The 21,912-nt window shown below is 46.0% G+C and overlaps 1 protein-coding gene across 8 annotated transcripts in view; it reads left to right on the top strand.

Moving 5' to 3' along the window:
* Positions 1-21,912, top strand: part of robo2 (roundabout, axon guidance receptor, homolog 2 (Drosophila)) — a 1,634,458-nt gene that overhangs the window by 1,599,575 nt on the left and 12,971 nt on the right. For all 8 annotated transcript variants that reach the window (XM_072585780.1, XM_072585785.1, XM_072585784.1 and 5 more), the window contains 2 exons: positions 10,302-10,484; positions 18,972-19,148. In XM_072585780.1, coding sequence (XP_072441881.1) covers positions 10,302-10,484; positions 18,972-19,148 — 360 coding nt within the window. The remainder of the gene's footprint in view (positions 1-10,301; positions 10,485-18,971; positions 19,149-21,912) is intronic.

The following is a 21,912-nucleotide window of genomic DNA, read 5'->3' on the forward strand; positions in this document are numbered from 1 at the left end:
CTTTTTTTATTCACTCATGCGATGAGGGCATCACTGGCTCAGCCAGCATTTATTGCCAGAGGGCAATTAAGGATCAAGCACAGTCTGAAGTCACATGGTATACCTACCAGTAAGGACGGCAATTTCCTTCCCTGAAGGGCATTCGTGAATTAGATGGGGTTTTTCCAACAATGGTTTCATGGTCACTATTAGGCTCTTAATTTCAGATTTTTTATTGAATTCAAATTCTAACATCGGTCATGTAAAGATTAAGACCTAGGTCCCCAGAACAATGACCCACCCTCCCACCCCCCCCCCCCTCTTAAACATACCAACCCTCCTGCCAATATTACCTCCATCCAAAATTCTCAAGCATTCCAGCACTAGTCAAAACTCCCCTTAATCTTCTCGAAACATGTGAATCAGAAATACCCCAGTCTCCTGACATTCCCAAAGTTCCTCACTCCCAGTTTCAGTTAAATTCCTCCATATTCTCTCCATGTTTAGTGATATTGTGCCACCCTCACAGTTAAACATGATCAATTTTGTCAGAACTTTATTTCAATCATGCAGCAACGCTGATGTCTTCCTAAGTTTCTCAAAGTCTTTCTGAATTCTCAGATGAAGTACAGCAGACACGATTACATAACAATACAACTGGCCACAAGACAATCTCCTACATCTTAGAGCATTCACAGCCTTCAGTAATGTCTCTGGAAACATTATTCATTCACTCCTGGGATGTGGGAGTCGCTGGCTAGGCTAGTGTTTAATGCACATCTCTATTTGCTTTTGAGAAGGTGGGGATGAGCTGCCTTCTTAAACCGCTGCAGTCCACACAATACCCTTAGGGAGGGAATTCCAGAGTTTGACTGAATGACAGTGAAGGAACGGTGATATATTTCCAAGTCAGGATGGCGAGTGACTTGGAGGGGAGCTTGCAGGGAGTGGTGTTCCCGTGTATCTGCTACCCTTGTCCTTCGAGATGGAAATGGTTGTGTGTTTGGAAGGTGCTGTCTGAGGATGTTTGGTGAATTTCTGCAGTGCATCTTGTAGATGGTACACACTGCTGCTACTGAGCGTTGGTGATGGAGGGAGTGCAAGTTTGTGGATGTGGTACTAATCAAGCGGGCTGCTTTGTCCTGGATGGTGTCAGGGATTGCTTTCTCAAATGAGTGCTTTGAAACTTTTAACAAGCATTGAAGAGGGCATATGATGCTGCAGTTTAACGAGCCATCCGAAAGACAGCTCCCCTGACAGTGCAGCTCCCCCTCAGCACTGCACCGAAGTTTGGAGCTCAAAACTAGGAGTGGGAATTGAATCTGAAACTGTGTGACACTGAGAGAAAGTGCTACCAAACTAAACCATAGCCAACACACAATGGAGTAACTGTAAAAGTATAGTCATTCCCTTAAAAACCCTACTAAAGAATGTATTTGCATTAGTTAAAGAATGCAGAATTATTTTTATTATTCTGTCATGGGATGTGGGTGTTGCTGGCTGGGTCATTATCTATAGCCCATCTCTACTCAGCTTTGAGAAGGCGCTAGTGAGCTACCATCCTAAACCAGGGCAATCCACACGTTGTAGAGACACCCATAGTGCTGATAGGTAGCTCCAGCATGCTGATACAGAATGAGGAGAGTAGATAGCAGGTACGTGATCAGAGATTCAGGGAAGGGAGCCGGGGGAATCTCTAGGCTGGAGGATATGAGACTGAACACTGTGTGGCAATTGAGAAGATGAACGCATCCACCTTTCAGATGAGATTACGTGGCAGCACAGTTGAATAAAATGGACATTTGTGGTTAGGGCTGCCTTGTTGAGTCTACACAGACTGGCTGGAATGGTCATTTCAGAGTAACAAAATGCCCCTCACAGTCTTAGGGATTCACAGTAATCGACTGCCAACAAAGCAAAATTTCAAGTGCAGTCGCTATTGTATTGTAAGGAAACCTGGAAACCAATCTGAGCACAACAAGATCCCACAAGCAGTTGCTCTTTTTTCGGCGATGGTGCTCAGCTGTTCGCCCACGACAGTGAGCAGAACACCCCTGCTGTTCTTTGAAGTTGTGGCTTGGGTTATTTAACATTCAACCAAGTAGGTCAATGATTGCTTTCACATCCCATCTGAAAGGTGCTGCTTCCAACATAATGTTTCCTGCAAGGTTTGTGTAGGTTTGAGGTTTAGGGTGTAGGTTTGCTCGCTGAGCTGTAAGTTTGGTATCCAGACGTTTCATTACCTGGCTAGGTAACATCATCAGTGGCAACCTCCAAGTGAAGCGAAGCTGTCATCTCCTGCTTTCTCAATGCCGGAATAATGTTTCCTCAACACTGCAGTGACAGACCCAGCCTTGACTATTTGTTCATACCTCCAGTGTAATAGTTGAGTCCACAATCTTTTAATTCATGAGATGGTTGTGCTATCACTCAATCCACTGATGGATTCCAGTCTGACTTGGACAGATTTTTACTTGGCTTTTCTCCTCTGTCAACTCCCAACAGTTACTGAGTTAAGAGGAGGTTGTGGTCTTGTGGTATTGTCACTTGACTAGACGTCCCGAAACTACTCGTAGACTTTGGTCTGAATCTCACCCTGTCACATGTGAAATAAGTCAAATTTGGCTTTTGACAAAGAAGCTTGGGAAAGGGCTCCCTGGCACATTGGTACCTTTTAGCCTGGAGACCTGGGTTCAAATACCAATCTCAGAAGTGCACAATGACATCTTTGAATAGGCCAATTAAAAGTAAAGCTAGGTTATGGGTGACTATCTAATGATTGTTAAACACCCATCTGGTTCACTAATGCCCTTTAGGGAAGGAAATCTGGCATCCTTACCCTGGTCTGGCCTACCATTCCTGACCCAAAGCAATGTGGATGACTCTTAACTGCCCTCTGAAATGGCCAGTCAATTCAGTTGCAGTTAGGGAGGGGTTATAAAAACCCACATCCCATAAAAGAAGAAAACTGAATAGGAAATTATAAATCACATTGTTCCCTTGGCAACCTAATCATCCTGTCAGGCTTGGGGTCGATTTAGTAATCTGTGCTGAGTTAGCTGGTAACGTAAAGATGCGTGGCAGCCAATCAGAATACAGCAAGATCCAACAACCAATAATAGGATCAATGAAGCCATTTTGTGATAAGGTTAGTTTAGTGATAAACATTGGCTTATATCCCTGGAGGAGAGGACCACAATAGTGGTCAGACAATCTTTTGCATCCCCTGAGAGGGTAAATGAGGCTTTAGTTTAATGTCTCACCTGAAAGGCAATGGATCAGATTTTGTTATCCGAATAATGGTCATAGAGTTGTACAGCATGGAAACAGACCCTTCAGTCCAACTCGTCCATGCTGACCAGGTATTCCACACTGAGGAGTGTAAATTGTTCTTACAATTAATCAAATGTTAATGACAGAGGAATGTTCGGGCAAAGGGTAGGTATAAGGTTAAGAAATGACTGAGGATTGCTGGCTGCGATGTTCACTCTGCAACTTCTACGTACCTCACTGTGAAATGCATTCACTGGTGTCAAGCTTCTGTCTTTGAACTCAGTATGCCACACAGCAAAAATTAATTACTACCCAACATCCTCTCTGGCACTGAAAATTAACTTTTGTCATTCTTCTTCCTTCAAGCATCAATCATTATTGGAGGATCTGGATTTCTTTTCATTTCCCTTTGTCTTCATTTTCTTTACTCTCTGTTGAATATTTCTTTCTCTCTATTTTTACGTCTATGCTTGGTTTGACACAGAATACATCCTCACTGAGTTACATGTCCTTTCCAGTTACTGTGATGTTAATTGCATTATCCTTCAGTCGGGTTGGTTGAGGATGCTTACATCCTCCTGGAGGTTCCAGGGCCCGGATTTCCCATGCTATGTCACCTTGGATGTGGAGGGGCCCGTCCCTTCATGTGGGGCAGCCTAGAATGAGAGGTCATGGCTTTATGATCAGTGGCAGGCATATTTAGAGCAGGCTCACTGTGATTGAGTTTGAACTAAAGCACCTGCAATGAGTCAAGCAAACACAGTCCACGTGACTGGGTCCAACTGGTCCCTCCTCTGGCATTGGAATTGAAAGCACTGTTCCCCGTGCTGTATCAGCTCCTGTCAGAATTCCCAACCGTGTAAATTGAAATGCCAGGAGTTAGCTTTGAAACAGGAGGTCATCGCGCAGGAAGGAAACAGCATTCACACACACATACCGGCCTGGTTTAGCAGCACTCGATCCATTTGAAATTTGAGATGTATTTTTTCAGACCAGGGTAGCCAATGTCATATTGGGTTTTTGTTTTGAATTAAATTCCCCAAAGCTATTCTGTGGCCCATTATTTGACATTGTGTCACGGTTTCACAGAGCTTACGTTTCACTGGTGTTTCTGCTCTGCATTCTGCTTCAGCTAAGTCACTTTCTCTCCAGTTTCATTTCACATGGAATGTTAAATGTTTTCAACTGTTGATTCGGGTGCAGTTGCATCTATGAGCAAGGCCAGATTACGTTTCTTTTTTCACTCACCTTTTGCTATTTTTGGTTTCATCTCGTTCTGTTGCAAAGGGTCCTGCTCCTGCAAACGTAAGCCACTGACTGACACATCCCAGCAGACCATATATCCCTCCTCTCTCCCTTCCCCTCTTTGTTGATGCTCTCACTGTTCCTCTGTGTGAGAATCTAGAACTAGGGGACATGGTTTAAAATAAAGGGCTGCCCATTTAAGAAAGAGATAAGGCAGGATTTCACCTCTTGAAATCAGTGTGGATCATTGAGGATAGTCAAAGCCACGTGAAATAGGGTTTTGATCGACACTGGTGTTACTGATTGATGGAGCTGTCTCCAGACACTGAATCCCTTCACCTGCTCCTCATGGACAGTGTGGTGGCTCAGTGGTTAGCACTGCTGCCTTACAGTGCCAGGGACCCAGGTTCAATTCCAGCCTTGGGTGACTGTCTATGTGGAGTTTGCACATTCTCCCCGTGTCTGTGTGGGTTTCCTCAGGGTGGTCCTGTTTCCTCCCACAGTCCAAAGATGTACAGTTCAGGTGGACTGGCCATGCTAAATTGCCCAGAGTGTTCAGGGATGTGTATGTTAGGTGGGTTAACCATTGGAAATGTGGGACTATGGGGTTGGGGTGGTTCTGGATGGGGTGCTCATTGAGAGATCAGTGCAAGTTGATGGGCTGAATGGCCTCTTTTTGCACTATTCTATAATCTGTTGGGAAGGCGAGCGTGTTGCAGAGTGTGTTCCAGTTGATACAATCCAATGACCCTTTTCTGGCAATGTTAGAAGATAGAGGGATTTCACAGCCAGTCACTACTGATAAAAACATACCAGCCTCAAACATTCAGGGGTCATCCTATTTCTCTCTTTCTTAGCAACTGTCCCTGTGTAATATCTGCCTGCCTGACCCGTGCGTCAGTGCTTATGCTTCTGGTGCCAATGCTGGGGGAGTGCTGCACTGCCAGAGGTGCCACACTTGCCTACTTCTTGTTTCCCTGGAGTTCAGATATTTCCCAAAGTACTAGGATGTGATCATTCACCTCCTTTCTGGCCTGTGGAATCTTGTTTTGCAAAAATTGGCTGTTCCATTTCCAGCCGTACGGCATTAACTCATCAACTTAAATCCAAAACGTTTATTGTTCTCTCTTTCCTTTTCTCCAGTTATTCTGCCTTCCTTCTGTGTGCAACAGAAACACAGCAATGTAGAATATAGGGACAGGAGGAAGCCAATTCAGCCCTTTGAGCCTGCCCCATCATTCAGCTGGATTAGGACTGATCCTGTATCTCATTGCTGTACTCCCATGCTTTCCCCATTGCCCCTTGATGCCTTTAGTGTCTGGAAATCTACCTTTTTGGATGTATTCAGTGACTTGGCTTCCCCCCATTTTCTGTGATAGAGAATTCCTCAGTTTCACCACATTCTGAGGGAAGAAATTCCCTTTCCTCTCAGTCTGAAATGGCCTACCATTTATCGTGAGACTGTGGCCCCTTGATCAGGCCAGGGGAACACAACATCCCAGCATCCAGTCTGTCCAGCCCAATCAGAATTGCATACATCTCACTGAGATTCCCTCTCATTCTTCAAAATTCCAATGAATACAGTAAATACAGTCTCTCTGATATGACAAACCTGACATCCCAGGAATCAGGGACTTTGGCTGCACGTCTTCTGTACCAAATAAAACTTTCCTTAGGTAAGGAGTTGGAAGCTGCACATATGGTCTTTTTGTGAGTATCTAAACGAGGAGCAGGCATAGGCCATTCAGCCCCTCAAGCCTGCTTCACTGTTCAATTGGATCTTGGCTGATTGGATTATAATTTCCAATCCACATTCCAGCCTCCTTTGATAACCTATCACCCCCTTTCTTAATCCCTGTCTGCTTTATCAATATTCAAGGACTGTGCCTCCACGGAAACAGGAAAGGAGAGGTTACCTTGTTGGGAGTTTTCTATAGGCCTCTGAATAGTTCCAGAGATGTGGAGGATAGGATAGCAAAGATGACCCTCGATAGGAGCGAAAGTGACAGGGTAGTTGTAATGGGAGACTTGAACTTTCCAAATATTGACTGGGAAAACTATAGTTCAAGTACTTTTTACAGTACGTAGACATGCCAACAAGGAGCAAGGCCACATTGGATTTGCTACTGGGTAACGAACCTGGCCAGGTGTTAGATTTGGTGGTAGGTGAACACTTTGGTGATAGTGACCACAATTTGGTGATGTTTACTGTAGTGATAGAAAGGGATAGGTGTATACCACAGGGCAAAAGTTATTGCTGGGAGAAAGGCAATTTTGATGCGATTAGGCAAGATTTAGGATGCATAGGATGGGGAAGGAAACCGCAAGGGATAGGCACAATTGAAATGTGGAGCTTATTCAAGGAACAGCTACTGCAGGTCCTTGATAACTATATACTGGTCAGACAGGGAGGAAGTGGTCAAGCGAGGGAGTGGTGGTTTACTAAGTAAGTTGAATCACTTGTCAAAAGGAAGAAGAAGGCTTATGTTAGGATGAGATATGGTGGCTTATTTAGGGTGCTTGAGAAATACAAGTTAGCCAGGAAAGACCTGAAGAGAGAGCTAAGAAGAGCCAGGAGGGAACATGAGAAGTCTTTGGCGGAAAGGATCAAGGAAAACCCCAAAGCTTTCTGTAGGTATATCAGAAATAAAAGAATGACTCGGGTAAGATTAGGGCCAATCAAGGACAGTAGTGGGAGGTTATGTGTGGAGTCAGAGGATATAGGAGAAGCACGAAATGAATACTTTTTGTCAGTATTCACACTGGAGAAAGACAATGTGGTTGAGGAGAATACTGAGATACAGGCTACTAGATTGAGGTTCACAAGGAGGAGGTGTTAGCAATTCTGGAAATTTTAAAAGTAGATATGACCCCTGGGCCAAATGGGATTTATCCTAGGATTCTCTGGGAAGCCAGGGAGGAGATTGCTAAGCCTTTGGCTTTGATCTTTATGTTGTCACTGTCTACAGGAATAGTGCCAGAAGACTGGAGGATAGCAAATGTTGTCCCCTCATTCAAGAAAGGGAGTAGAGACAACCCTGGAAATTATAGACCAATGAGCCTTACTTTGGTTATGGATAAAGTGTTGGAAAGGATTATAAGAGATAGGGTTTATAAATATCTAGAAAGGAATAGGTTGATGAGGGATAGTCAACACGGTTTTTGTGAAGGGTAGGTCATGCCTCACAAACCTTATTGAGTTCTTTGACAAGGTGACCAAACAGGTGGATGAGGGTAAAGTGGTTGATGTGGTGTATATGGATTTCAGTAAGGCATTTGATAAGGTTCCCCATGGTAGGCTATTGCACAAAATATGGAGGCATGGGATTGAGGGGATTTAGAAGTTTGGATCAGAAATTAGCTAGCTGAAAGAAAACAGAGGGTGGTGGTCAATGGAAAACATTCATCTGGAGTTCAGTTACTAGTGGTGTACCACAGGATTTGTTCTGGCTCCACTGTTGATTGTCATTTTTACAAAAGGATGAGGACATAGAATGATGTGTCAGTAAATTTGCAGATGGCACTCAGGTCAGTAGAGTTGTGGGTAGTGCCGAAGGATGTTGTTGGTTACAAAGGGTCGTAGATGAGCTGCAGAGCTGTGCTGAGAGGTGGCAAATGAAGTTTAATGTGGAAAGGTGTTAGGTGATTCACATTGGAAGGAGTCACAGGAATAGAGAGTACTGGACTAATGGTAAGATTCTTGGTAGTGTAGATAAGCAGGGAGATCTCGGTGTCCAGGTACATAGATCCTTGAAAGTTGCCACCCAGGTTGACAGGGTTGTTAAGAAGGCATACGGTGTGTTAGCTTTTATTCTTAAGAGGGATTGGGTTTCAGAACCATGAGGTCATACTGCAGCTGGACAAAACTCTGGTGCAGCCACACTTGGAGTATTGTGTACAGTTCTTGTCATCGCATTGTAGGAAGGATGTGGAAGCTTTGGAAAGGGTTCAGATGAGATTTACTAGGATGTTGTCTGGTATGGAGGGAAGGTCTTATGAGGAAAGGCTGTTTTGTTAGAGAGAAGAAGGTTGAGAGGTGACTTAATTGAGAGATATAAGATAATCAGAGGGTTAGATAGGGTGGACAGTGAGAGCCTTTTTCCTCAGATGGTGAAGGCTAACATGAGGGGACATAGCTTTAAATTGAGGGGTGATAGATATAGGACAGATGTCAGAGGGAGTTTCTTTACTCGGAGAGGAGTAGGGGCATGGAACGCACTGCCTGCAACAATAGTAAACGCACCAACTTTAAGTGTATTTAAATGGTCATTGAATAAATATATGGACGAGAATAGAATAGTGTACGTTAGAAGGGCTTCAGATTGGTTCTGCAGGTCCAATTGAGGGTCAAAGGGCCTGTACTGTGCTGTAATGTTCTATGTTTTATGTTCTACATCCTTTCCAGAGTGACAATTCAAAAAGACTCATGATCCTCTGAGACAAGAAATTTCACCTGTTCTAACTTACTATTTCTCTCCTTCTGTCAATCCCTGGTCTCAATTTAAATAATGGGTTGGTTTTGAGCTGACAGACAGTGAACTGCGTTGGTAACTGTATAAGAGAGGCCCTCGTAAATGTCTTTTTCTTCAAGAATTGGGATTTTGCTGCTAATCATGTCTCACATCGTGGGCGTGTTCAGACTTTCAATGACGTTCCATCGGCTGCAAAACAGTCATTGCAGTCGCAATGGGCAAAAGTGAGGGCTGCAGATGCTGGAGATTAGAGTGAAGACTGTGGTGCTAGAAAAACACAGCAGGTCAGGCAGCATCCCAGGAGCAGAAGAATCAATGTTTCGGGCAAAAGCCCTTCATCAGGAATGATTCAGTCACAATCTCTACCCTTTGCCCTGTTGTTGTCCTGTTCTCTATCTGTAAGAAGATATCATTTCTACAGTACAGTTCTCTCATGTAGTGGGCAGGTGTGATGGATAGAGTGCTAGGATCACACATCCTCAGGACACTTCTGATTGCTCAGAGTTGTTGAGTTCTGAAGCTGTTCATGCAGTCATTGAACACGGAGAATTGCGTCTTCCATCTTCTTGGCCCTGACCCCTCCATCCTGACCCAGTTGCCAGGTATCTCACTTGCACCTTTACTCTTTGATTCCTTTGAGTTGCTCCTGGGCATCTTGAAGAGCTGAAGAAGTTTAAAGCTTTGTTTAATTTGGAAGCTGGGTGAATGGATATAAACTCGAACGTGCTGGGTCCAAGTTTGCCTTGTCGTGGGAAGGCAGTTTGCACTCTGTCCTTTCACAGAGTGACTCAGTTAGCCCCACTCCCTCGTGTTCTTTCCTTTCTGGCCTGTCAGCATTCTCGCCCTGAAAATCACACTGAAACTCTTCCTCCATCTTTTCGGGCAGTGTATTCCAGATCACTGACGACTCACAGCGTAAACTCATCCCTGAAACCTATATCAATCACCTTAAATTTCTGGTTACTGATCCTTCCATCACTTGAATCCATTACTAATCCATCAATGCACTTTTTTAGTTTGACCACCTCTTTTAAATCTCCCCTTTGCTTTCTTTCTTCTAAAGAGAGCATTCCCAGTCTCTCTGCGGAACTGAAATCCCCTCACCTCACCTCACCTCACCTCTGGGAACACTGCTGTCAATCTGCTCTGCACTCTCTACAAATGAAGTGTGCAGAGGATTTTGCACAAAACTCCATCTTGGATGGGCTGATTGTTTTGTAAAGGTTGACCTGGGTCCTGCCTGTATACCTGAGAATCCTGTCTGCTGTTTTGTTTCAGTGTGAGGTGTTGCTGTGATGATTTCTCACCAGCCTGACCTGCCTCTGTTTTCAGGTTCAATGGTAAATGGATGGGGCTCCGCCTCTGAGGAGGAGCGCAATATGTCTAGCCGGCGATCTAGCGCTGCCAGCTCCTCCTCCAACTCCATCTTCACTGACGGCGACTTTACCCAGGCTCTGGCCACTGCGGCAGACAGGGCTGGCTTCAAGATGGAGGGCACCAGCTTAATGAGGACAGGTTTGTACCCAACGCTGCCTTCTTGCTAAGAGAAGACTCAGCACACTTTGACAAGGCTTTGCTGTGGCCTCTCTCTCTCTCTTTTTCTCTCTCTGTCTCCCTCCTCTCTTGAATTCCGAACTGGGACTTGCACTAGAACTCGCTCTCGAGTCAATTTTAAGATGCATGGCTTGGCAATCTGGCAGTGGGCTTTGATTGTCTCTATCCCAACTCTCACTCTGGTCAACTCTCGTGCCAACTCTCTCAAGGATAGCTGCTTACCTCTTTGTACCATGTTACGTTGACCTTTGCTATTGGTTGTGCCCAGGGCATTGGGCCTGGTTGATTTTGGATCCTTACAGCTTCCTTACTCTCAGGTGGTGCTAAGTCTTAATGTGGACCCAGCTCCTCAGGCAAATCCACATGGGTGAGCAACAGGGAGATATTTGACCTTGAGGACCCAATCGTCACCCGTTCTGTGCAATCAACACATGCTTGCTTTCGGTTGGAGTGCACAAATAGTGTTTGGGTGCTGGAACCAACCCCTCCCCCTTGACCCACTCCTTCTCCTCCCTTGGATGTCAAAACTAATCGGTGCACCTTTGGACTGCCCTCACTCCCTCATCCCAGAACGATTCAACATGACTCAATGCACGTTGAGAACCAAAAAGTGTGGCACTTGAAAAGCACAGCCGGTCAGGCAGCACCCGAGGAGCAAGAGAGTCGATGTTTCGGGCATAAGCTCTTGAGCTTATGTTCGAAACAACGACTCTCCTGCTCCTCAGATGCTGCCTGACTGGCTGTGCTTTTCCAGCACCACACTTTTTGACTCTGATCTACAGCATCTGCAGTCCTCACTTTCTCGTAGGTTGAGACACCCACACCAGTTCACTCATTTAAGGCTCAGAGCAAAATTCTGTGGATGCTGTAAATCTGAAACAACCACAGAGAATTGCTGGAGAAACTCAGCAGATCTCAGTGGTGAGAGAAAGCAGGGTTAACTCTTCAGCAGAAGAGTTGTATTGGATTCAAAACATTAGCTCTGTTTCTCTCTCCACAGGTGCTGCCAGACCTGCTGAGCTTCTCCTGTGTTTGTCACTCAATAGAGGTTCTGGCTGCAGTTCTCAAATCATTGAGCAGGACCGTTCTCTCTGTTTTCTCCTCAATACATTGCATTTATATGGCACCTTTAACATTTTAAGACATCACAAGGCACTTGACGGGAGCATGATCAGACAGAATTTGAGACTGAGGTATGTCAGATTTTAGGACAGGTATCTCAAAGCTTGGTTAAAGAGCGAATCTTGGTCAAGGGATGCTAAGGAGTGTCTGACAGAAGGAGAGGGAGGTAGAGAGATGGAGATTGAATTCCAGGGCTTAAAGCCCAGGCAGCTTAAAGCATAGCCTCCAAAGCTGAACCGCAATGAGTGCAGGGATTTCAAGATGCCAATGATTGGTGCAGCACAGTGATCTGAGAGAGTTGCAGGGCTGCAGGCTAAGGATCCTGGTGGTCTGAAAAATTTTCAGACATCCTGTATTATTGCCTTAGTTTCCCCACCATGACCCCACCCGTAACCACATCCTACCATTCATCTCTGTTGGACTGCTCTTCCCAGCAATGTGTTTGATGTTGTCTCCAGGGGAGCATGGCAAAAATAGCTGAAATGCTCCCTCCCGGGCAACATCCTGGTGCATCTCCTCCGTGCCCACTCCAGTGCAATCATCCTTCCTATAATGTGGTGGTTAGTACTCCAGTACTCCAGCTGTGGCCTCATCAAAGTTCTGTATAGCTTCAACATAACCTCCCTGCTCTTGTAATCTATATCTCAACTGATGAAGGCAAATTTCACATATGCCTTATGAAAACACCTATTAACCTGCTCTGCTACCTTCAGTCATACTGGACTTAAAGCATTAACCCTGTTCCTTTCTCTACTGTCAGAAGTTCTACGCCAGGTTACAGTCCAGTAGGTTTATCTGAAATCATTGGCTTAAGGGGCAGTTCTCCGAAAGCTTGCGATTTCCATTAAACCTGTTGGACTCCAGCTGGTGTCATGTGACTTCTGACCTTGTCCACCCTAGTCCAACACCAGCACTTCCACATCATGGCTACGGATGCTGCCAGACCTGCTGAGTTTCTCCAGCAATTCCTGTTTCTCTTTCAGGTCTCCAGTATCTGTTGTATTTTGTTTTTGTTTGGTTAATGAACAGGACCAATCTGTGAAGAAAGAAAAGCATCAGAAACAATCGCTGTAGATTAGGGCAGTCCTGACTCTCCTTTATGAGCGATGGCAAGCTCTTTATTTCAAGTGATTCTATTTGAGGCCACACGAGTTTCAGCTCAACAAGAGAGGAATTGAAATTGAAGATGAAGTACCTGACAGTTCTGAGAGCTACTTAGTTCATTGATCCTCTAGAGACTGGTGTAATTACAGAGTACTTCAGAGATGCTTTGGCTTCATGCTTGATGGCTTGTTGAGAAATTTACTTTGAGTATCACGTCCACTTGGATGTACACTTTGTGCCTTCAGTGTCTCTGATTCCAATGACCCTTGATGTCGAACTGTCCCGATTACGCTTCTCTTCACACTGTTGTTGGTCCTATTGCCAGTGACCCTGCAACTGTCTCTCTTTCTCTTTCTCTACATCTCTTTCTTCACCGTGAAGATTCCTGGGTTGTATCTGAACCCCGTTGTCATCAATGAACATTTCGCCCAACTCTATCCAGGCTCCTGTTTCCCAGGTGGGACACGGTCTGAGGGTGTCACTGTATTATCTGCTGATGCACTGACAATATAAACACATACTTTCTTTCTATCTGGATAACCTCCCTCACATAAAAACCCCAAATGCCTCCATAATTAACAATAGGAAAGCTACGGACTATTCTGATTAATGTCGCATTGCTGAAAATCGAAAATCCTCAGATTGGATCTATCGAGTACCGATTCAGACGTGGATGTCCGGTTTGGTTGGGAGGGGGGGGTGAATTTGAAAGGTCTGAGAGGAACTTTTGATGTTCAGAAGCTTCTGCTTTGGAGGGTGAGAACCATTTTCTGATTCTGAGTCAAACAGGGTGTGGAATTCTGACATGATTATTGCCTTTCACCAACGGATTTCCATCGACAATGGAGATGTGCTGGGAGTAGATCTATCTCCCCATCATCGCTATCACTCCGATTACCTACGCTCCAACCATCTATCTCCCCCATTACCTAATCCTAGCCATCATCTATCCGCCTCTTCACCACCCTCCGTCACCCATCCCCCCAAATATCTACCACCTCCATCACCCTCCCATCATCACCCTCCTATTGCTAACACCCCCAACACCCTCCCCATCACTGCCCTTCCACCGGCCCCCTCCTTCACCTGTGCCCACCCCCACCATCTCTCACTACCATCCCTCATCATGTTTGCCCCCTAACTCTCCACAATGCCCACATCACCTACCCCCACTAGCTAACCCTTTCCCAGTACTGAACCTCACCACACTGCCATTATCTACCTCTATTACCAAACCACACCACTTCTCTTCCCCCACTGCCTCCCATCCCTCCCGCATTGACTACCCTCCCCACCCCTGATATGTCCTCTTCCATCACACCTCCCCACCTACTGTCCTCAACTCTCTATCTACCCTCTCCATAGATCTTCATGTCACATTCACCCTCTATCCTGGTGTCTAGCCTCCCCACCATCTGACATCCCCCCAACATCTAACCCCATATAACTTCCCACTGCCAACTCCTCCCCAACCATCTACCCCCTCCTCCACCAGTTACCGCTCCACCAACTAGCCTCCCCCCATCACTTTCTTTCCCCACTGTTTACCCCATTTCCATGTGCCGTCCCTGATAATGTAGCACCTTTTACTCTGATTTGAGCATGAGGAGAAGATGGAGGGCGGAGCACAGCCGACTGTGCCTATGTCACATCTGTCACGCTGTTTCCTGATTTGCCCGAGAACATCCCTGCTTCAATAGTTATTCAGTTCCTGTGTAAGTGGAGATTGGATCAGTTCAGCAGCACCTTCCCAGATCGCAGCAATTAGCTGCAATGAAGGACTCTTCTCCCAATCTGTCATGCTGGTTCTCTCCAGTGTGTCATTAGACCATAAGATGCAGGAGTAGAATGAGGCCATTCAGCCCATTGAGTCTGCTCCACCATTCGATCATGGCTGATATGTTTCTCAACCCCATCCTCCTGCTTTTCCCCATAAACGTTGATCCCCTCACTAATGAAGAACCTACCTATCTGTGTCTTCAATACACTCAGTGACTTGGCCTCCACAGCCCTCTGCAGCAATAAATTCCACAGATTCCCTGCCCCCGGCTGAAGAAATTCCTCCTCATCTCAGTTCTAAAGGATTGCCCCTTCACTCTGAGGCTGTGCCCTCAGGTCCTAGTCTCTTCTTCTGGTGGAAACATCTTCTCCATGTCCACTCTATCCAGGACTCTCAGGATTCTATAAGTTTCAATCAGATACCCCCCTCATCCTTCTAAACTCCATTGAGTACAGACCCAGAGTCCTCGACCACTCCTCATATGACAAGCTCTTCATCCCTGGGATCATTCCTATAAACCTCCTCTGGACCCTCAACAACTCCAATACAATCTTCCTTAGTTATGGGGCCCAAAACTGCTCACAATATTCCAAATGTCGTCTGACTAGAGCCTAATATAGCCTCAGCAGCACATCTCTGCTCTTGTATTCTAAACCTCAAAATGAATGCTAACATTACATTTGCCTTCCTAACTGCCACCTGAACCTGCACATTAACTTTAAGAGATTCCTGAACTAGGACTTCCAAGTCCCTTTGTGTTTCAGATTTCCAAAGCCTGTTCCCATTTACAAAACAATCTGTGCCCCTATTTTTCCATCAAAGTGCATAATGTCACACTTACCCACACTATATTCCATCTGTCACTTCTTTGCTCACTCTCCTAGCCACTCAAAGTCTTTCTGCAGTCTCCCTGCTTCCTCAAAACTACCTGTCCCTCCACCTATCTTTGTCACATCTGCAAACTTAGTAACAATGTCCTCAGTTCCTTCATCCAGATCATTAATGTATAAAGTGAATCGTGGTTCCAATATACTCCCCTGCGGAACACTAGTCACTGGCTGCCAGCCTGAAATAAACCCCATTATCCCCACTCTCTACCTTCTGCCAGTCAGCCAATCCTTTATCCATGCCAGTACCTTGCCCCTAACACCATGGGCACTTATCTTATTCAGCAGCCTCATGTACAGCACCTTGTCAAAGGCCTTCCGGAAATCCAAACTGATCACACTCACTGGCTCTCCTTTCTCTAACTTGCCGAAAACGTCTGTTAGGCACGTAACGAGCATGACCTCTCCTCGATGAAGCCGCGTTGACTCATCCCTATTTTACCATGCACTTCCAAATATCTGTAATCTCATCCTTAACCAGATCTAAATTTTTACCAACGACTGAGGTCAGGCTAACCAGAATACAGTTTCTTAAACAGGGGTTTTACATTAGCCATTTTCCAGTCTTCTGGGACCCTCCCTGATGCCAGTGATTCCTGAAGGATCACCACTAATGGCTGTACAATCTCCTAAACTATCGCCTTCAGAGTTCTGGGGTGTCGATCATCTGGTCTGGGTGATTTATCCATATTCAGACCTTTTGACTTCCCCAACACCTCCTCCTTACTGATGGCCATACACTTATCACGGCCCCCTGACTCTCTTCAAGTTCTGGTCTTCCATGATGAAAACAGATATAATGTACGTATTCAGTTCCTCCACCATTTCTTTTGTTCCCTATTACTAAATCTCCAACCTCATTTTTCCAGCAGTCCAATGACCACTCTTCCTTCTTTCCTACTTATCATATACCTAAACATATCTAAACTCTTGCAATCTTCTTTCGCGTCACTAGTTACCTCACATGCATATTTCATCTTCTCCCACTTATTGTTTTTTTCAGTTACCCTCTTCTAGCTTTTAAAGTCTTCCCAATCTCCTAGCTTCCCACTAATCATCACTGCACTATTTGGTTTTGTCATTTTTATGCTGTCTCCAACCTCTTGCCAGCAATGATTGCCGTATCCTTCCCTTAGCATTGTTCGTCTTGGGATGAATTTCTGCTGTGCCTCCCGAACTACTCCGAGAAATACCCCTGGAAATTCCTGCCATTGCTGTTCTTCCATCTTCCCTGCTGGGCTCCTCTTCCAATCGATTCTGGCTAGCTCCTCCCTCATGTCTTTCTCGTTACTTTGACTCAAGTGTAATACAGTTTATCTGATTCCAGCTTCACCCTCTCAAACTGCTGGGTGAATTCTGTCATATTATGGTCCCTACCCCCTCGGGGTTTCCTTCACATTAAGCTCCCTGATCAAGTCTGCCTAATTGCACATTACTAAATCCTAAATTCAGAATTGCCTCTTCTCAAGTGGGCAGTACCAAAAGCTGCTCCAAAAACCCATCTTGTAGACGTTCCATGAATGCTTTCTTTAGAGTCTGCTACTAACCTGATTTACCACCTGCATATTGATGTTTCCCATGATTATTGCAATAAATGCCTTCCTTACACACCTTTTCCATCTCCTGATTTACTGTCTGCCCCACATCCTGACTACTGCTGGGAGGCCCGACTCCCATCATGGTATGTTTTTCCTTTGCGGGTCCTCAACTCTACCCACACAGATTCTACACCTCTGACCCTATATCGATTCCTACTATTAATTAAATTTGATTTCTTACTAACTGGGTACCCCAGACCCCCTGTCCACCTGCCTGTCCTTTCAATAAGGTGCTCTTGCAGACACGTCTCTGTGGTCCCCACGACGTTGTACTTGCCAATTTCAGTTTGCACAACAAGCTCATTTACCTTCTTTCATACACTGTCTGCATTCAATTACAACACCCTCAGTCCTGCATTGACTAACTGCCCCTTTCTCATAGCTGATCCCTTAGCTGTTGAGCCTGATGTTAGATTCCTGAACTTTTCCATCCTCTCTGTCCTGTCACTTGTTCTGGAAACTTTGAAAGCCTCTACTGATATCTCCTCCGCTTTAATTATTTCCATAATTTTCCAAGATACCGGTCCCACAGCCCCTCCACTATTCAGTTTAAAGCCCTAACCTTAGCCCTGGTTATGCAATTTGCCAGTAATCTGATCCCACTGGAACAGCTCCCTCCTTCCTCCTTACCGATGCCAACATCCTGTGAATTCAAACCCACTTCTCCTACACCAACGTTTGAGCCAAATGTTTCCCTCTTCAATCTTGTTGACCCTGTGCCAATTCGCTCATGGCTCAGGTAGTAATCTGGAGATTATTACCTTTTCAGTTCTGCTTTTGAATTTAGGATCCAAGCTGCTTATATTCCCTCAGAAGAACCTCTTTCCCCTTTGTACCTGTTTCATTGGGACCTACATGAACCACAACAACTAGATCTTTCCCTTCTCATTCTCAGTTCCTCTGCAGCCCAAATGTGATATCCTGAACCCAGGCACCACCTTTGGGGCTCCCGATCCTGGCCTCAGAGAATACTGTTTATTCACCTTACTGTACTATCCCCAATTACAGCTACATTTCCCTTCTCTACCCCCTCTTGAATGGCTCCCTGTAGCACAGTGCTTGGTCAGTTTGCTCATGCTCCCTACAGCCCCCTCTCTCATCCACACAAGAATCTCAAACCTGTGAGAGAACCTGATGGTAACACGGTGGCTCAGTGGTTAGCACTTCTGCATCACAGTGCCAGGGACCCAGGTTCGATTCCAGCCTTGGGCGACTGTGTGGAGTTTGCACATTCTCTTTGTGTCTGAGTGAGTTTCCTCCCACAGTCCAAAGCTGTGCAGGATAGGGTGGATTAGCTGTGGGAAATTGCTCATGGTGTGCATGTTGGGGTGGATGGGCCATGGTTAAAAACCCCAATCAGGATGGAGTGGGGCTGGGTGGGATGTTCTTTGGAGGGCTGGTGCTGAATGACAGCCATGCTCAAGGCCTAAGTCTCCTTCAGCACTAACCCGTTGATCCCTCTACCTGCCTTGCTGGTAGTCACACCCTTCTGCCCCTGACCACTGACTGGCTTCAAGGTTGTGACCTCTGGTGACCAATACCCCTCCACTGGGAAGAGTCGCTGTATATGCTTCATAATTTTTGATCAACAAGAGAATGAAGGGCTATAGGGAAAGTGGGGTTTACCAGAATTAAATCTGTCAAGATCTTCTGATTAGTGGAGGAGGTGTAGTGGACTCCATGATCTACTTCTCTGCCTCTTTTGTATGTTCTTGTGATCACTTAGATTGATCTGCACTCAATCATCTCTTCACAACAGTGAAGAATCCCCATTTTCTTGTGCCATTCGAGTGAATCCCCTCTGGATCCTCCCCTTGACACCTCCCTTGGAATGTGGTGCACCAAACTGGACACCATTCTCCTACCGCAGTTTGGACAATGCTAAATAGGGTTGTGGCTCAATGGTGGAGGAAGTCATTAACCATGTTATCCCCTCCGGGGTTTCTTGTGCCGATAGGTAAAGGATATTCCTCTTCGCAGCGTCTCCAACCCAGCAGCCCGTTCTCCAGCAACGGGAGTGTGGGTGTGGCTCACAACCAGTGTCAGAGATCCAGACCTCCCAAAAAACACAAGCCAGCAGGGGGCAGAATGGAGCAGCCCTCGGCACCACACCGCAGGGAGGCAGCAGCAGATGGTGAGTCCCGAATCCCATAGCAATCCCATTGGTAGGAAATGGTTGGTCCCGGATAACATAGAAATCCCATTGGCAGGACATGGTGAGTCCTGGATCTCATAGCAATCCCATTGGCAGGACATGGTGAGTCCTGGATCTCATAGCAATCCCATTGGCAGGAAATGGTTGGTCCCGGATAACATAGAAATCCCATTGGCAGGACATGGTGAGTCCTGGATCTCATAGCAATCCCATTGGCAGGACATGGTGAGTCCTGGATCTCATAGCAATCCCATTGGCAGGAAATGGTTGGTCCCGGATAACATAGAAATCCCATTGGCAGGACATGGTGAGCTCCGAATCCCATAGCAATCCCATTGGTTAGACATGATGAGTCCTGGATCCCATAGCATCCCATTGGCAGGACATGGTGAGTCCTGGATCTCATAGCAATCCCATTGGTAGGACATGATGAGTCCTGGATCCCATAGCAATCCCATTGGCAGGAAATGGTTGGTCCCGGATAACATAGCAATCCCATTGGCAGGACATGGTGAGTCCTGGATCCCATCGCAATCCCATTGGTAGGACATGATGAGTCCTGGATCCCATAGCAATCCCATTGGCAGGACATGGTGAGTCCTGGATCTCATAGCAATCTCATTGGCAGGAAATGGTTGGTCCCGGATAACATAGCAATCCCATTGGTAGGACATGATGAGTCCTGGATCCCATAGCAATCCCATTGGCAGGACATGGTGAGTCCTGGATCTCATAGCAATCCCATTGGCAGGAAATGGTTGGTCCCGGATAACATAGCAATCCCATTGGCAGGAAATGGTCAGTCCTAGATCCCATAGCATTCCTATTGGCAGCTGATGGTGAGTCCCAAATCCTGTAAGAATCCCATTAGCAGCAGATGGTGAGCCCTGGATCCCACAGCAAACACATTGACAGAAAACTACAGACATTGGATAGGGTGGACTCTGGGTGAAGGATTTATATCAACCCAGATCGCATTATCACCAAGAAATGACTTGCATTTCCACAGTAGCGAGATGGAGGAAGAAGGTTCTGAGCACTGACCCTCTGACGGTGTGGCACTCCCTCAGTACTGACCCTCTGACAGTTCTGCATTCCCTCAGCACTGACCCACTGACAGTGCAGCACTCCCTCAGCACTGACCGTCTGATAGTGCAGCATCCCCTTAGTACTGACCCTTTGACAATGCGGCACTCCCTCAGTACTGACCATCTGACAATGCAGCACTCCCTCAATACTGACTCTCTGACAGTGTAGCACTCCCTCAGTACTGACCTTCTGACAGTGTGGCACTCCCTCAGCACTGACCATCTGACATTGTGGCACTCCCTCAGCACTGACCCTCTGACAGTGCAGTACTCCCTCAGTACTGACCCTCCGACAGTGAGGCACTCCCTCAGTACTGATCCTCTGACAGTGCGGCACTCCCATAGTACAGACCCTCCAACAGTGCTGTGTGACCCAAATTGATTATCACAGGGTAAAACTTGTAAACTATGATCAGAGACACTTTAGAGCAAGCTAGATGATCACATTTAATGTGGTCATTGGGATCTGTGCAAAGCTGCTGCATGTAATTTTCTCCCTTGTTATCAGACAGTTCTGTATGCAAAACTGCTTTCAGCCCCATCACATGATGGTCGGGGAAGACTGGGTTCAGATTTATCTCTGTGACACTGGATTTGGTGAAATTGTTTTTTTATAAGATGTTGTGAGCTGAGCTGACACAGAACAGGAACCTTTCCTGATCTGTGTAATAAGATTTGATAATCTTACGTCTAGTGTTGTGACATTATTTCACCACATCTGCAGGCAAGGCACACTCTGGGCTGTCTCACCCTTTGTACATAGATCGGGCAGTAACCCAGGGCCAGGAATTATTCGCTGGATTTTATGAGGAGTTATGTTGTGACAATGTTGCTGTACAAACACTGAGATAGACAGCAGCCAAGAGAGTGAGATGCAGTAATTGAGCAAAGTTATAAAAACAAACCAAGCTGAAAATGGTCAGCTGTCACATTGAGCATTTGTGTAAACATCAGCCTGGGTCTTGCTGGAAATCTGGCTCCATTTTCCTCACCTGAACGCTGGGACCAGCTGTCTTTTGGAATGCTGTCTCTGTCACTCACTCAGTGACTGAAGGTGACTGCTATTGTGTGCCTGATAACTGTCCTCATTTCGGCCTCCTGTTTCTCCTCAGCGTGGTGTTTGTTGAGGACTGTGTCACCGGGAAAGCGGAGTACTGTGCTATTTCATTGCCTCGTCAATGTCTCAAGCCCTCCCAGATCACTGGCCAAATGCTGCTCGTGGCAGGCAGCTGGCTGGTAGCATTGAGCTGTTCTGGATCCTGGAATGTAAACAGTACATACTGCAGTTATTCATCACATCCTGCAGTCAGCATCTGTGCAGGGAGAAGCAGTTAGTGTGGCTACCAGCAAACGCGTCTGCCCGTCTGCCCTGAAGGGACACCCTCCCTCTGCAACACTGTCCTCAGCTCCCCCCGGCCCTCCCCTACTGTTCCCAAACACAGAAGCTACATCCCCCTTTCAGACACAAGAAACTCCCAACGTTTCCCTCCTAACATTTGAATAATAGTTCCCTGTACTTCCTTTGCCTCACTGGTCACAACAGCATTCTTCCCCAAGTCAGGAAAACCAAATCTATTTAAGGAGGAGAGAGAGAGAGACAGAGTTTTAATCAGTAACAGGTTGAAGGGTTATGTACAGCAGGCAGGAAAGTGAAG

This window comes from Chiloscyllium punctatum, chromosome 15 (genome assembly GCF_047496795.1).
Source record: "Chiloscyllium punctatum isolate Juve2018m chromosome 15, sChiPun1.3, whole genome shotgun sequence".
In the NCBI taxonomy this organism is placed as follows: domain Eukaryota; kingdom Metazoa; phylum Chordata; class Chondrichthyes; order Orectolobiformes; family Hemiscylliidae; genus Chiloscyllium; species Chiloscyllium punctatum.